At 34.8% G+C, this 14,128-nt stretch overlaps 1 protein-coding gene across 1 annotated transcript in view; it reads left to right on the top strand.

Annotated features, from left to right (window-relative positions):
* SEMA3E (semaphorin 3E) overlaps positions 1-13,661 on the top strand; it is a 112,662-nt gene extending 99,001 nt beyond the window's left edge. Inside the window, exon 16 of the mRNA XM_063100791.1 lies at positions 13,203-13,661. Within this exon, the coding sequence (XP_062956861.1) occupies positions 13,203-13,661 (459 nt within the window). The remainder of the gene's footprint in view (positions 1-13,202) is intronic.
* The last annotated feature ends 467 nt before the right edge of the window (positions 13,662-14,128 follow it).

Genomic DNA, 14,128 nt, shown 5'->3' with positions numbered 1-14,128 from the left:
CATGCCCAAAAGCTTTATGAGATGCAAAACTAAGAAGCAAAGCATTAAGAAAGCTGCATGACTACTTGCAAAAACCTATGCTGAGTTATGGAAGAAAAGGCATGATATAAAGCCAGAATGTACAATTAAAAGGGAAGCAGAGTATAAAGATTTGGAAAATTTTCACACTGGCCATGTGGTAGAGAAGCAGAAAGCATTTTCAGGAGGAAAATCCAATGGACAGGAAAATCCAACAGGACTGGTTGCTAAAGACTTTAGCATGGCTATGAGGCAGCCAGGTGGTAATAGCCAAGACAATGGGAGAAAGGGCCTGAAGGCTTTTCAGAGATCTTGTAGGCTGAGTTTTCCATTATAGGCCAAAGACCTAGGGAGACAGAAAGGTCTTGGGAAACAGGTCTGAGGGGCCCTCCATGGATTCACTGCCCAGAACCATCTTGTGATGCTGTCCCACACCAATTTTCTGTATTTGTCTGTTTCCATTGCTTATAACAAAATTCATGGAAGTGGGTAATTTATAAATAATAAAAAACTTAAGCTTAGAGTTTCTGAGGCTGGAAAGTCCAAAGCCCAGGGAACACATCTGCTGAGGGTCTTAGTGGCAGCAGCAGTGACCCAGGGATCTCACATGGCAGAAAATGGCAGAGCAGAGAGGAGACTAACCTCTCATGTGTTCTTCTTGAAAGGTACTCAGAATCACTTCCATGACCACCATTTTTAATCCATTCACTATGGCATGGTCCTAAGACCTAATCTCCTTTTCGAGGCCCCACCTTTCAATTATCATAATAGGATTTCCCACTGTCAACACTTACAGTGGGGAGTTAAGCTTCAATGAAGTTGGGAGGTCATCCAATCTACAGCAACTATGATCATGTGGGATTCATCCCAGGTATGCAAGGATGGTCCACATATACAAACAAAAAAACAACAAAAAATATAACAAAATCAAGGACAAAAACCATATAATTTTCTCAATAGATTCAGAAAAAGCATTTGACCAAATTCAGCATCCCTTCATGATGAGCACTCTCAGTAAATTAGGTATATAAGGAAAGTGTCTCAACACAGTAAAAGTCTTTTATGACAAGCCCCCCCCCCCCCACCATCATCCTGAATGGGAAAAACTAAAAGCTTTTCCTTTAAGAACAGGAACAAGACACGGATGCTCACTCTTACCACTCCTATTCAACATAGTATTGAAAGTATTAGCCAGAGCAATCAGGCAAGAGGTAGGAATAAAGGGCATTCAAATTGGAAAAGACAAAGTCAAATTGTCCCTGTTTGCAGATGACATAACTCTCTATATAGAAAAACCCATAACCTCTAACAAAAAACTCCTAGAGCTCATAAAGAAATTCAGTAAAGTTTCAGGAAACATATTCAACACACAAAAATCAGTAGCACTCTTATACACCAACAATGTTCAAGCAGAAAAAGAAATCAAGAAAGCAAGCCCATTTACAATAGCTACCAAAAGAAAAAAATACCTAGGAATAAATTTAACAAAGAAGTGAAAGATCTCTACAATGAGAACTAAAAAATGCTGCTGAAAGAAATTAAAGAAGACTCCAAAAGATTGAAAGACATTCCATGTGCATGGATTGGAAGAATTAATGTTGTGAAAATGTCCATGCTACCAAAAGTGATCTATAGATTCAATGCAATCCCCATCAAAATACCCATGACATTCTTCACAGAAAAAGGAAAACAAATCCTAAAATTCATATGGAACAACAAAAGATCCCAATAGCCAAAGCAATCCTGAGCAAAAAAGTAAAACGAGGAGGCATTACACTACCAGGCTTCAAACTATACTAAAGAACTGTAGTAACCAAAACAGCATGGTACTGGCATATAAACAGACACATGGACCAATGGAACATAATAGAGAATCCAGAAATCAACCCACAAACCTACAGCCAACTGATCTTCAACAAAGTCACCAAGAACATAAATGTGGGAACAGACTGCCTCTTCAGTAAATGGGGCTGGGAAAACTGGACATCCATATGTAGAGGAATGAAGCTAGCCCACACCTCTCACCATCTGCCAAAATCAACTCAAAATGGATTAAAGACTTAAATATAAGACCTGAAACTATGAAACTCCTGGAAGAAAACATAGGGGGAACTCTTCTAGAGGTAGGATCAGGCAAAGACTTTATGAATAAGACCACAAAAGCACAGGCAACAAAACATAAAATAAAGAAATGGGATTATATCAAACTAAAAAATGTTCTACATGGCAAAGGAAACAATCAACAGAGTGAAAAGACAACCTGTAGAAAGGGAGAAAGTATTTGCAAACCATGTATACAACAAGGGATTAATATCCAGAATATAAAAGGAACTCAAACAACTTCACAGTAAAAAAGAAAAAAAAAAAAAACCCAAAGAGTCTAATTAAAAAATGGAGAAAAGAGCTGAGTAGTCACTTTTCAAAGGAAGACATACAAATAGCCATTAGATACATGAAAAAATGCTCAACATCAGTAATCATCAAGGAAATGGAAATCAAAACCACACTGCAACATCACCTCACCCTGGTTAGATGGACTATTATCAAAAAGACTGAGAATAACAAATGCTGGTTAATGTAAATTAGCACAGCCATTATTCAAAACACTGTGGAGGTTTCTCAAACAACTACAGTTAGATCTACTATATCTTTGCTGTATCTATTCACTTCTGGGTATATTACCCAAAAGGATGGAAATCATAATGTCAAAGGATACTTGCACTCCCATGTTCATCACAGCTCTATTTACATAGCAGGATATGGAACCGACCTAAAAGTCCATCAGTGGATGACTGGATAAGGAAAATGAGGTATATATACACAATGGTACACTACTCAGCCATAAGAAAGAATGAAATTCTGCCATTTGCAGCAACGTGGATGAGCTTGGAGAAAATTATGTTAAGTGATACAAGGCAGGCACACTTTCAGAAGGAAAAAACAGGCCTATAGTTACTAGAGGTGCAAAAGGGGCAGAGGGAGGGAGCTTAGGGAGTCACTACATAAAGAATAATTACAATTTGTAATGATGAACATGTTAATAATATTGAATTGATTATCACATACTGCACACAAATACGGATAGTTAATTCTATACCACGTAAATATGTATAATCAATTATGTTTCAATTCAAACAATAAATAAAAAAAGAAGGAAGAGAGAGACCTCTTGTTCTCTGAATTAGGAGAAAAGAACAGCACTTATGCATGTAGATAAGGTCATTTCACCTACAGAAACCAAGTTTGGCTATTCCAACAGTGTTCTACCTTTATTTGAATTCAGGGGCCTTATATAAGTATTTCTACATATAATGTTAATTTGGAATACCAGCCCAAATATTTCTTATAGGAAGGGTGTATAAATTATGTTTTGTCATAGCAGAAAACAAAACTGTTATCAGCACATCTAAATCATCATTATATCCTAATTTATGAAGTCCCAATTTCTGCAATGTCATATACTTGAATTTGTAAGCCTCCAAAATAATTGCAAAAGTGTAATCCTGAGTAACATCCTTAAGTAAGAAATTCATTCTTGTTAAAGCACTTGGTTGTGCAACTGAAGTCTTTCTCTATGCATTTATCTTCCTCTGAAATTCATAAGCACTATGTTTTCAAACTGAGTAAGTGACAGAGAACTTAATATGTGTCATTTGCTTAGATTTATTTTTTAAAATTATTTATTTATTTTTAGAGTAGTTTGTGTTTTACAGAGAAATTGAGCAGAAAGTACAGATAATTCCCATATACTCCCCAATCCTCATATTCAGTTTGCCCTATTATTGACGTGTTGCGGTAGCATAGTACATTTGTTACACTTATGAATCAATACTGATATATTATTGGGAACTTAATTTTATATTAGGGTTCTTTTTGTATTGTATTTTTCTATAAGTTTTACCTAATGCATAATGTCGTGTATTCACTGTTACAGTATCATACAGAATAGTTTTGCTGCTGTAAAAATCCTCTGTGCTCCACCTATTCATCTCTCCCTCTCTCCCTCATCCCCTAAAATCCTGACAATGAAATGGAAAAAAAAAAAAAAAATCAGTGGTTGATTAGATTTAAATGTTTGTTAATTAATTGACTGTGATTTTCAATTGTCATGATAAAGAAAACTATAGTTTCTTCCAGCTACTCAGAAGATTAGTAAATAATTCCTCACTTTAATATGATACACATTTTGAATATTCTGAGTTTAGAATATGTTACTTTTAATCTAAAAATACATTCCTGTGAACCTGACAATGACTTAAAGTAGAAGCTGACAAACTACAGCCTTGGAACCAAATCTGGCCTTCTGCCTCTTTTTGTAAATAAAGTTTAATTTCAAAACTGCCACACTCGTTTATTTACCTAGTGTCTAGGGCTGTCGTCATGCTACACGGCAAAGTTGAGTAGTTACAGCATAGACCAAATAACTTCCAAAGCCCAAATTATTTACTATACAGCTCTCTACAGGAAAAGTTTTTGCCCCTGATTTAAAGGCTTAATGAAAATGCATATACAAGAGAAGCCTTATAAAATGATTATTATGAAAAAATTCTCTGCATTTTTTGGGGAAAAAAAACCCTTTACGTGAAAAACTAAGCCCTCACTTTATAGTGAGCATTAAAAATTTCATTGCAATTAGTTTTCAATAAAACAAAGCAATATGAATAATTTCTTGGGTGCATTCTTTAGGACTTTATTCTTCAGTCATTTACTGACAAAAATCAGAATATATCCTAAAGACACTGTAAACAAGGTTGGTTCTAGAAGTGGTTAAATAAGTTTATGTAACTCCCCTCTGGAGTTATTTGGAGGCAGCCCCAACATACATGAAATACTCTTTAGGCTTATGCCAGGGTGGTGTAAGGCAGACAAACAAACTGCTGGTCCATAACAGCAGCATCATAATTTACAGATCCCTTTGGTAAGCGTGGAGGAATTATTTTTCCCCTTGATCCTTATTGATCTTTCTATTAGGGATTCTCTATTTAAGAGACAATACATGTGTGTATATTAAATAAAATATCTCTCTTTAAAATAACTAATTGTACGTATTGTATAAACTGTTTAAATAATGCACAAATATGCATGTTTATTATAGGAAATCCAAGAGAGAATGTAAATTGACATCAAGACTCCAAAACTTCAATTGCACTTCACACTTCACTCTCAATTCTTTTTTGTTTGTTTGTTTGTTTTTGTTTTATGCTAAAAGTTGTCACTTTTCAGCTCTGCCTTCGGACCACTCACTAAGTAGGATAAATTCATCAAAGTCAATTAAATACTGTTGAGAAATCTAATAGGCATGGTTAACTTATCAATCAGCAGCTCCTTCCACATGACTTAGAGTTCATTTCATCTGTGCTAAATTTGTCCAGTCTAAATTCAAATATAATTTTACTGATAGTTCTAGGCATTATGAAGACAGCTTCTCCTTTGAAAACAAAGAAAAAACGGAATATACAGATTATAACTTTAAATATTGCAGTTATATTAAATCATCAAAACTAGAATTATGAAGTAAAATCTCTTCCTTATTTTACCATCTCATTTGCTAGATGACTCATATTTTCCTTACTTTTACCACCCCATGGCAGTAAGTCCAAGGGATCAATGACGGTCATAAGTTTACATTTCTGTCTTTATACATATGCACTGAAAACATTGGGTTTTGTTGCACATGAATATATTTCTTTGTTTTTCTTGCTTTTATAACATAAAGTGCATGAACTCTTGCCTCATTTGAAACATCTGTTTAGTAGTTTTGATGTTTCTTTTTCAGTCTATTAAAAAATGTTCCCATCTTTTCTAAAGTAACAACTCTTTGCAACAGGTAAATATTCAGAAGTTACTTTTTTAGCCTTGACAAGCATATTTTATGATATCATGTATCACAATTTTTTTTGGTTCTGTAATAATTAGCAGATAAGCCCATTAATATCGTTTATTTTTTTTTATTTATTTTTTTTGCAGTGGCAAAGACACATTTCCTATAAATAGAGAATATAAAGCAATTTGTGATTATAAAAATAGAAATGGAACTAGAGTTTTAAATAGAACTCTCTTCTGTTAATTTTCCAAAAGAATACTAAATATTTTTTGAAAATTAAACATATCTTCCTAGATCTGTGGAATCAGATGCACATCTATGTCTTACCTGCTGACGCTACTCTGACTTTGTGCATCTGATTACATCAGATAACATGGTAGGACCCAGGTACTTTGAGATACTCAAAATCACAAATTCCCTTCACTTCCATATTCCTCTTATTCTAGTGTAAATTATAGTTTATATGGTCTTCTAGATAATAACAATGTATATCTACATGAAGGTATCCCAACATACAGCTGGATATCTGGACTACATTGTTTTAACTCCATGGAACAGCTATATTGAACTGCTCTTGGGCACCTTGTCTTCACCTTACGCTGTGATGCTGCCTTGAGGAAATGCACTTATCGTCATGCTGTTGCTGGAACACCTCCTTATCATTTCCTGAGTCCAATGTAATGATTGCAGTAAGTCCAATACTATGTTTGCATATTGGACAAGTATATAACGTTTTGATTATGCATGAACTATAAAAATAAATAAAATCCATTATGTTATAAATAAATAAATAAAATCTATTATGTTACAGATTTTACTCTGCTTCTTACTTTTTAAACTCAGCATTATATTTTTACAGTTTAACCCTGTTGCTCTGTATATCCATTTCATTCCTGCTGATTGCTACTGAACAAACCTTAGCATGCATCCATTGCTCTTAATTGATCCATTAGCCTACGTGTGGGCACCCAGAGCGTAATTAACTCTCACTACCACATCTTTAATAATTATCTCAGCAAATGACCTCTTATAGATCTGAGTGCAAGTTTCTGCATTATTATCTGTCAACCTCCTTCATTTCTGCAATTATTGTTAGCTTGCTCTCAGGATTTCTGCACCATCTGCACTCCCAAAGCAATTCATGTGGGTTCCTATTTCCCCACATCCTCACCAATATTTGGTATTATCTAATGTTTGTCTTTCTTCTGGATATGAGGTGGTGTCATGTAAATTTGTATTTCTAAGGTCACTAGTAAAGTTGAATATTAACTTGCATACTTACTAAACATTTGAATTTCTCCTTCTCTGAATTGCCTATTTATACTAATATAATTTTCCATTTTTTCTCTTTTATTTCTGTTTTTGTTGACTAGAAAGAGTTCTTTACCTCTTCTAGACATTCATCCATTCTTGAATATAAATGTCATAAATTTCTTTTTTGATATAGTTGATGTTTTTGAATCTAACATTTTTTTACATTATGGCTTTGAGCTCTTATTTATGATGACTTTCTTCTTGGTATCTTCTTGTATTAGAAATAGTAAGTTTTCAGGCCGGCCCTGTGGCTCACTCGGGAGAGTGCAGTGCTGGTAGCGCAATGGCTGTGGGTTCGGATCCTATATAGGGATGGCTGGTGCGCTCATCTGGCTGAGCGTGGTGTGGACGACACCAAGCAGAGGTTTGCGATCCCCTTACTGGTCAAAAAAAAAAAAAAGAAATAGTAAGTTTTCTTCACCACATTGGTTCTCCATATGGTGTGATGGGTTTCCCCAAATGAGCTATTAATCAACTCATCCTCTCTCTACTAGATAACGATCTCTACATACAGCAGGTTCACATCAGAAATTGTTTTTAGTGAAATAAAATTTTTACTTTTGTGGTATAATATGGGGCATATGTTCTGTAAGTCAACCAAATGTATACATATATATTTTTTGTATTGAACGAGTGTCAGATAAACAAACAGATAAACATATAAATAGTTGAGCTTTACTTCTTGACTAAAACTGATTTCATTATTAAACATATTATGAATTAAACCAATTCAAGGCCAATGTCTATCCCTTTCTTGTGAAAAATGCATAGCCATATGGTTGATATGCATGGGAATCACTCCTTTGTCCTGACTAGCTACCAGATGTGCAGCGATCTTTGTTCAATTACTTTTTTTTTTATGACATTATGAAACATACTGAATCAATCTTTTTAGCTAAGACTATTAAAACCATTTTCAGCAAAACATTCTGTATTTATACAGATTGGCTATAAGAATAGTCGATAGAAATGATGTATTATGTACTATCTTCTTGACCAAGGAAATCTGGTCTGCAGACATAGAAAAAGCACAGCTGGATGAAACCAATTCTGTAATCAAGATTTGATGATGGAGTTACCCAAGTTAACTAAAGTGGAAAGATTAAATCGTGGAAGGACTTCAAATACAAATTTCTAAGTCATTTTTTATTTTTAGGTATTCATAGTCCATGGAAGCATACATTTAGCTTTCAAGGTGATTTAACCTACATAATTTATGGTCTTCTAGACTGAGAGTTAAAATAGTTTTTATTCCTGACTTTATAAGGTGGATTTGTTATAACCAGGAGGGGAGTACAAAATTTTCAGAAAAGCATTATCTCTAACATGCAATTAATTATGAAGGATAATTCCCATAATTGTCATGCTTCCATGTCTTTGTGAATCAGTCTGGACTTCATATGTACGTAATGAAGTATTTCTCAAACTTGGGTTTCTCATTATGAAAGAAATACCCGCTTTTTATGCCAAACTTGAAAAAAAAAAAAAAAGACCTCTAATTTCAGTGGTCAAGGATTTGTATTTATTTTTACTTTTGTTTTTTGTTTTAAGACACTTTCATAAACTGCTGCTGTATGCCAGAAACTAAGCTAGATGCCTTTTATATTTTCTCATGTATTATTCACTTTCACAGGAGACAAAGTAGAGAGACAATAGAGGATGATATTCAATGTAGATGTCTGTATGCAGATTTTTTTTAGGCAAAGGCAGTGTCCTAGAACTACTTTTCCTACATATTTTTGAAGCACCACCCCACCCCAATTAGTTACTAACTGCTCCAGAAATCATGCTTCTTTACCTTCTATTCAAATTATCATTGGATTTACCTAGAGGTGTGAATAATTTTGGATACATCTTTATTGGTATCCTCCATTGCCTTGCATGTTTATGCCTCATGCACAAATTAACACGCTCTCATTTTTCACTGTGTTCTGAGCACTGTACTCATTATGGAATAATTTAGATGAATAAGAAGATAGGCCTTTGCCCTTAAGAAATTTATGATACGTTTAAAGAGATAAGACTTGCATGGAAAAATAATTTGAAGAGGAATGTAAGTAACAGATTTTGTACTAAAACTGTGAATGCTATCGGGTTACAAAAAAGCAGAGATCTTTATAGGCTGTAAAGAAAGTATAAAGGAAGTGAAACATCTAACTAATCCTAGAAGCAAATTAAAAAAAAAAAGGATTGGTGGACAGGAGAAAGGAGTTCACTAAGGCAATGAAAGAGAGAATAAGACAAGAATAAGATGTGGAAGTGGGAAATAGGGTGGTGATACAGGGAATTAACAGCAGAAGGAATTATGAAAGGAAAGATTTGATTCTAGCAATGTATGAGTTGCCCCAGTCCTTAAAAATAAAACATCTTAGGCTGCTAGCATGAATTCTATTAAAATATTCATTAAACATTCACAAGAATGAAGCAACACATGCATTCTTTATGATTGCAGCTTTTATTCAAATACAGAATCAAAATAAATTTATGAATAAAATATAAACAAATCTATGCATCATTAAAATGTTTATTCAATATATTGATTTTTTTGGGGGGGTGAAATAGATATCTCCATGAATGCAATATGGGATATGGTCTGCCACTTGTGAATGTGTATGTGTGTGTATAAAACTTTCTGCCTATAGCACTCTGTAGCACTGTATTCCATGTGAGGACTCAATCCCCCCAATACTTTGTTCAAGTAACTTCAAAACTTCTTATGTTTATTACTACATAGGGATGTTGTTTAGTTTTCATTTGGCTGGAACTTATCATTAACATGTTAAATCCATCTTTGTTCTTCTTAGCATCTGGAAACCATTAATGTTTTGAAAATAGTTCAGAATCTATGATCAACACAAATACTAACATTGGAGTTGATCTTCCACATGACCCCAAATATAGTTTATTAGTTTATATTGATTATCATGATAATAATCATACTAATTTAAGAATTCCTTATAGAAAATTCATTGACCTCCAGAAATGTACCTGTTCTACCAACCCTATCTTGATAAACACTTCATTAAGCTGTTTGGGGATCTAGATTTAGAAAGGCAGAATCTGGTTAATTGAGCAATTTTTGTCTGCTCAGGCAAGCAATAGAGATCTAAGTTCACAATCAGGAGCATCACAAAGGAAAGTGAGCTTTAACGAGTACCCATTTGTTGAAATAAAAAGGATGCCACAAGAAAATTAATTGAATGTCTATTGTTATATATTTCCATGTTATGTTGCACACTCAGATGCATAAAGGTTAACAGGTGAAAAGATGGTAATAAGGAAGGGATGACACTTTCATAGGGGTGTGAGGGAGGCCCATTTGAAGAGATAATATTTGGTTTAACCATTCAGAATAAGTAACCAGTAAGGCTGGGAAGCCCTTCTGGGCAGAGACAAGAGCAGAGGTCCTGAACAGAATCAAGTTGGACATAAAAGAAGGAACATACAGAGGAAGACTCTGGGGGAGTCTGCCGTGAGATAATGTCAAAGAAACAGTCATGAAGTATGAGAATCTAACACTGTGGTAAAATAGTGAAGAGGAAAAAGTGTTTATGAGGGTCACCACTGAAGAAATCTTGACCGGAAGTTGTGATGTACTGGCTGTGAGGACATGATGAGAAAGAGGTATACATGATCGACAGTTGAGGATGAGAGACTGGAAGAATAATGATGCAATTGTCAGAAAAAGGGGAGTTAGCAGACAGAGAAGGACACTTAAATGGAAAGATGCTGAATTGTAGGTGGTAAAGGATAATGAAATTCTCAGAATTTTTAAATTAATATGAAACACAAAACATTGGATTGTCTATATGTAATATACAACATTTTAGGGAAGTTGGTTGAAATAAGGAAACAGAAGTGTTATCAAAAGGATGGAAATAAAACGTGACATCAGTAAAGGATGAAGGATTGTATCTTAGAGGAATGAGAATCTGCAAAAGAAACGAAGAAGAAATCAAGAAGAGAACCAGGACAGTACAGTGGCATGTATGACACAGGAAAAAAAAAAAAAAAAAAAAAAGATACGTTTAAGGAGGCAGGTCCATCTATATCAAATGCAACCACAAATTTAAAAACAATGGAGGTTGTGCTGTTTGGAGTCAGTATCATCAAAGGCATGGGGTAGTCAAAGGTTGCCATGTATGATAAATTCACGGAGAAAGCTAGTGGGGGAAGAGAAGGTTGCACAGAGACCTGGCCTGTAGGCCTGTTGAACATGAGTCCTTGAAAAGTTAGTTGGCTGTGGCAAGTGTTATGGATACTCAGAGCAAAACCTATCTATAGAACCACTTGTTTCTATGTAGCGAATATGCTTTTGGTTTGAGGGTCTTCCTAGTTCCTTACTGGAGAAGTTCTTGTGTTAATGGCTATAGCATTATACCTACCAGGGCATGGTCCTGTCAAGTCAAGGGAAGCAACTGTGACTTACGGAGCCTCTTTTATCTCCCCAACTATGCCACTCTGAAATTTCTGAGTAATTTATTTACCTTACATGGCTAAAACAAATGCTGTTTGGATACTCTGTAACTAGCAAACAACATCTATCTTTTTGATACATCATCAATGACATTTTTGCCATATTATCCACAAATTATACCAGGGTACTTCAAAAAGTTCATGGGAAAATAGAATGAAAAGATAATACACCAACCATAAACTTTTTGAAGTACTCTTGTATAAAAATCAGTTTTCAAGTCTGAGTAGTTACGTTGCAGCTTAGGCCATACTAGGAATCTGATCAAGGTTGGGCAGGTCTAAGTCTGGCAGCCCTGGCCGGGATCTTACTGGGGCAAAAGCATGCTTGTTATTAACGGCCTTTACTGCCACAGTGACTGTACTTGTTGTCTCTACACTCTTTATATTGCAAAGCTGTATATTGCATTCATTTTTGTGTTCTCCAAGGGGAAGTCTGCCAGTATAGTGGGAATCACCTTTATAGCATTACCATAAGGTTCTAGGCCACATGAAAACACACCTAAGTTTGTTTTTAGCTAGAAGAATGTATATAGGAAAAGTAGATGTAACTATCAATAGCATATGCCAAGTATCCTCACCTATGTTATTTTATTTAACTCACAGCAATCATTCAAGCTATTAGATTATTCCAATTTTTATGAAGAAAACTAAGGCAGGAAATATACATAAATGCCCTATATCACACAATTAGTAAATGGTGGCGCCAATGATTGGATGTAGCTCTGCCTAATGTCAAACTGTTTACTCTCTAGTAAAACTATTTGTTGTAAAATATGAGTTATTCATTGAAAGCCTGTTGTGCTCTTCTTACCCTGAATTGTAACTACTTTTTTATAAAAATAATGTTATAAGTAATTATTTTAAAAACATAAAAAGGAGATATTTCAACACTGAAGGTATATTAAAACTTAACATTTACTACATTGTTAGGTCCTTTAGGGCAAAGTCTGGATTTTACTTGTTTATTTCTTTAATCTCTGTTAATGGACAGCCTTGTAGAAGTATAATGGATGCTCACTAAATTAATTAATTGATTCATTTGTTTTGGTAAGGAGAGAGAATGAAGGTAGCCCAGTTCTATAAACAAAGGTCCTTGTAGAAACATCGGTCACTATGACCTGGAAGGTATAAGAATTCCTGAAAGAATGTGGGAAATGGTAGTTGTCCTGTCCATTCAAAAACATGTTTAAAAAATAAATTTGACAAACCTTTATGTCACTCTAACCTTGAGTGAGATACTGAAATGAATTTTTTTTCAAATAATAAATTGAATTCATTAGGGAGAAGCCCTCTCGCTTTGCTCTTTAAGATATTGATATGAAATGACTTCAAAGTCATTAATATGAACGGGCCTAGAGGGTAACTAAGTTCAGGACATATGTACATACGCACACACGATCACACATAATTGATTTAATTACTTAACATCTTTGTATAGACAGGACTTTCAGTATTTCATTATGTTATAACAAAAACTAAAGAACTCAAGTCAGGTGGTGGAATGAGTTATAGATTGTTGTTTTTTCTCCTGCATAATACTCTATCACCATGTCCTTTTTTGTTTTTGCAGGTGAAGGCAGATGACAGAGTGGTTAAGATGGATCTTGGTTTACTCTTCCTAAGGGTACGCAAGTCAGATGCTGGGACCTATTTTTGCAAGACAGTAGAGCACAGTTTTGTCCATACTGTTCGTAAAATCACCTTGGAGGTAGTGGAAGAGGAGAGAGTGGAAGAAATGTTTAACAAAGACTATGAGGAGGACGGGCCTCGCAGGATGCCTTGTCCTGCCCAGAGTGGCATCCCACAGGGAACAAAACCATGGTACAAGGAATTCTTGCAGCTGATTGGTTATAGCAACTTCCAGAGAGTGGAAGAATACTGTGAAAAAGTATGGTGCACAGATAAGAAGAGGAAAAAGCTTAAAATGTCCCCCTCCAAGTGGAAGTATGCCAACCCACAGAAAAAGCAGCTCCGGTCCAGACCCAAACCTGAACACTATCGCCTGCCCAGGCACACGCAGGACTCCTGACGGGGTGAAACCATCTACTAGTGTCTGAAGAATTTATATTTAGAACCTAAAGAAAAAAAAAAAAATAATGAGAAAACATCCAACTTTTTTGCATTATGCAAAAGAGATTTCTTTAATACAGAAATAACATGACTGTCAGGATGTTATGATAAATTATTCTACATTCTCATTGGACTTGATAAACCTCACATAATATTAACTAATTTTTTAAACAAATGTGTTGCTTAATGGTTTCACATTATATTTATCAAAAAATGATAGCTGTAGTTCTGAGTACTTGCTGCTTGTCCATAGCAATTATTATTTTACCTTTGGAGGACTTAAAGGTATAAGAATATCGAAGAAAACTTAGAGAAGATCATAATCATGGAAAATGTAAAAATAAATGTTTTGATCCTTCTGAAATGTTCCTTTCCACTATGATGTAAAATATGCAGAATATCAGGTACTTTAAGTCTTATGTGTAC

The sequence above is a fragment of the Cynocephalus volans genome, chromosome 6 (assembly GCF_027409185.1).
Source record: "Cynocephalus volans isolate mCynVol1 chromosome 6, mCynVol1.pri, whole genome shotgun sequence".
NCBI classification, from domain to species: Eukaryota; Metazoa; Chordata; class Mammalia; order Dermoptera; family Cynocephalidae; genus Cynocephalus; species Cynocephalus volans.
The sequence above is the reverse complement of the archived record's forward strand: the minus strand, read 5'-3'. Positions and strand labels throughout refer to the sequence as shown.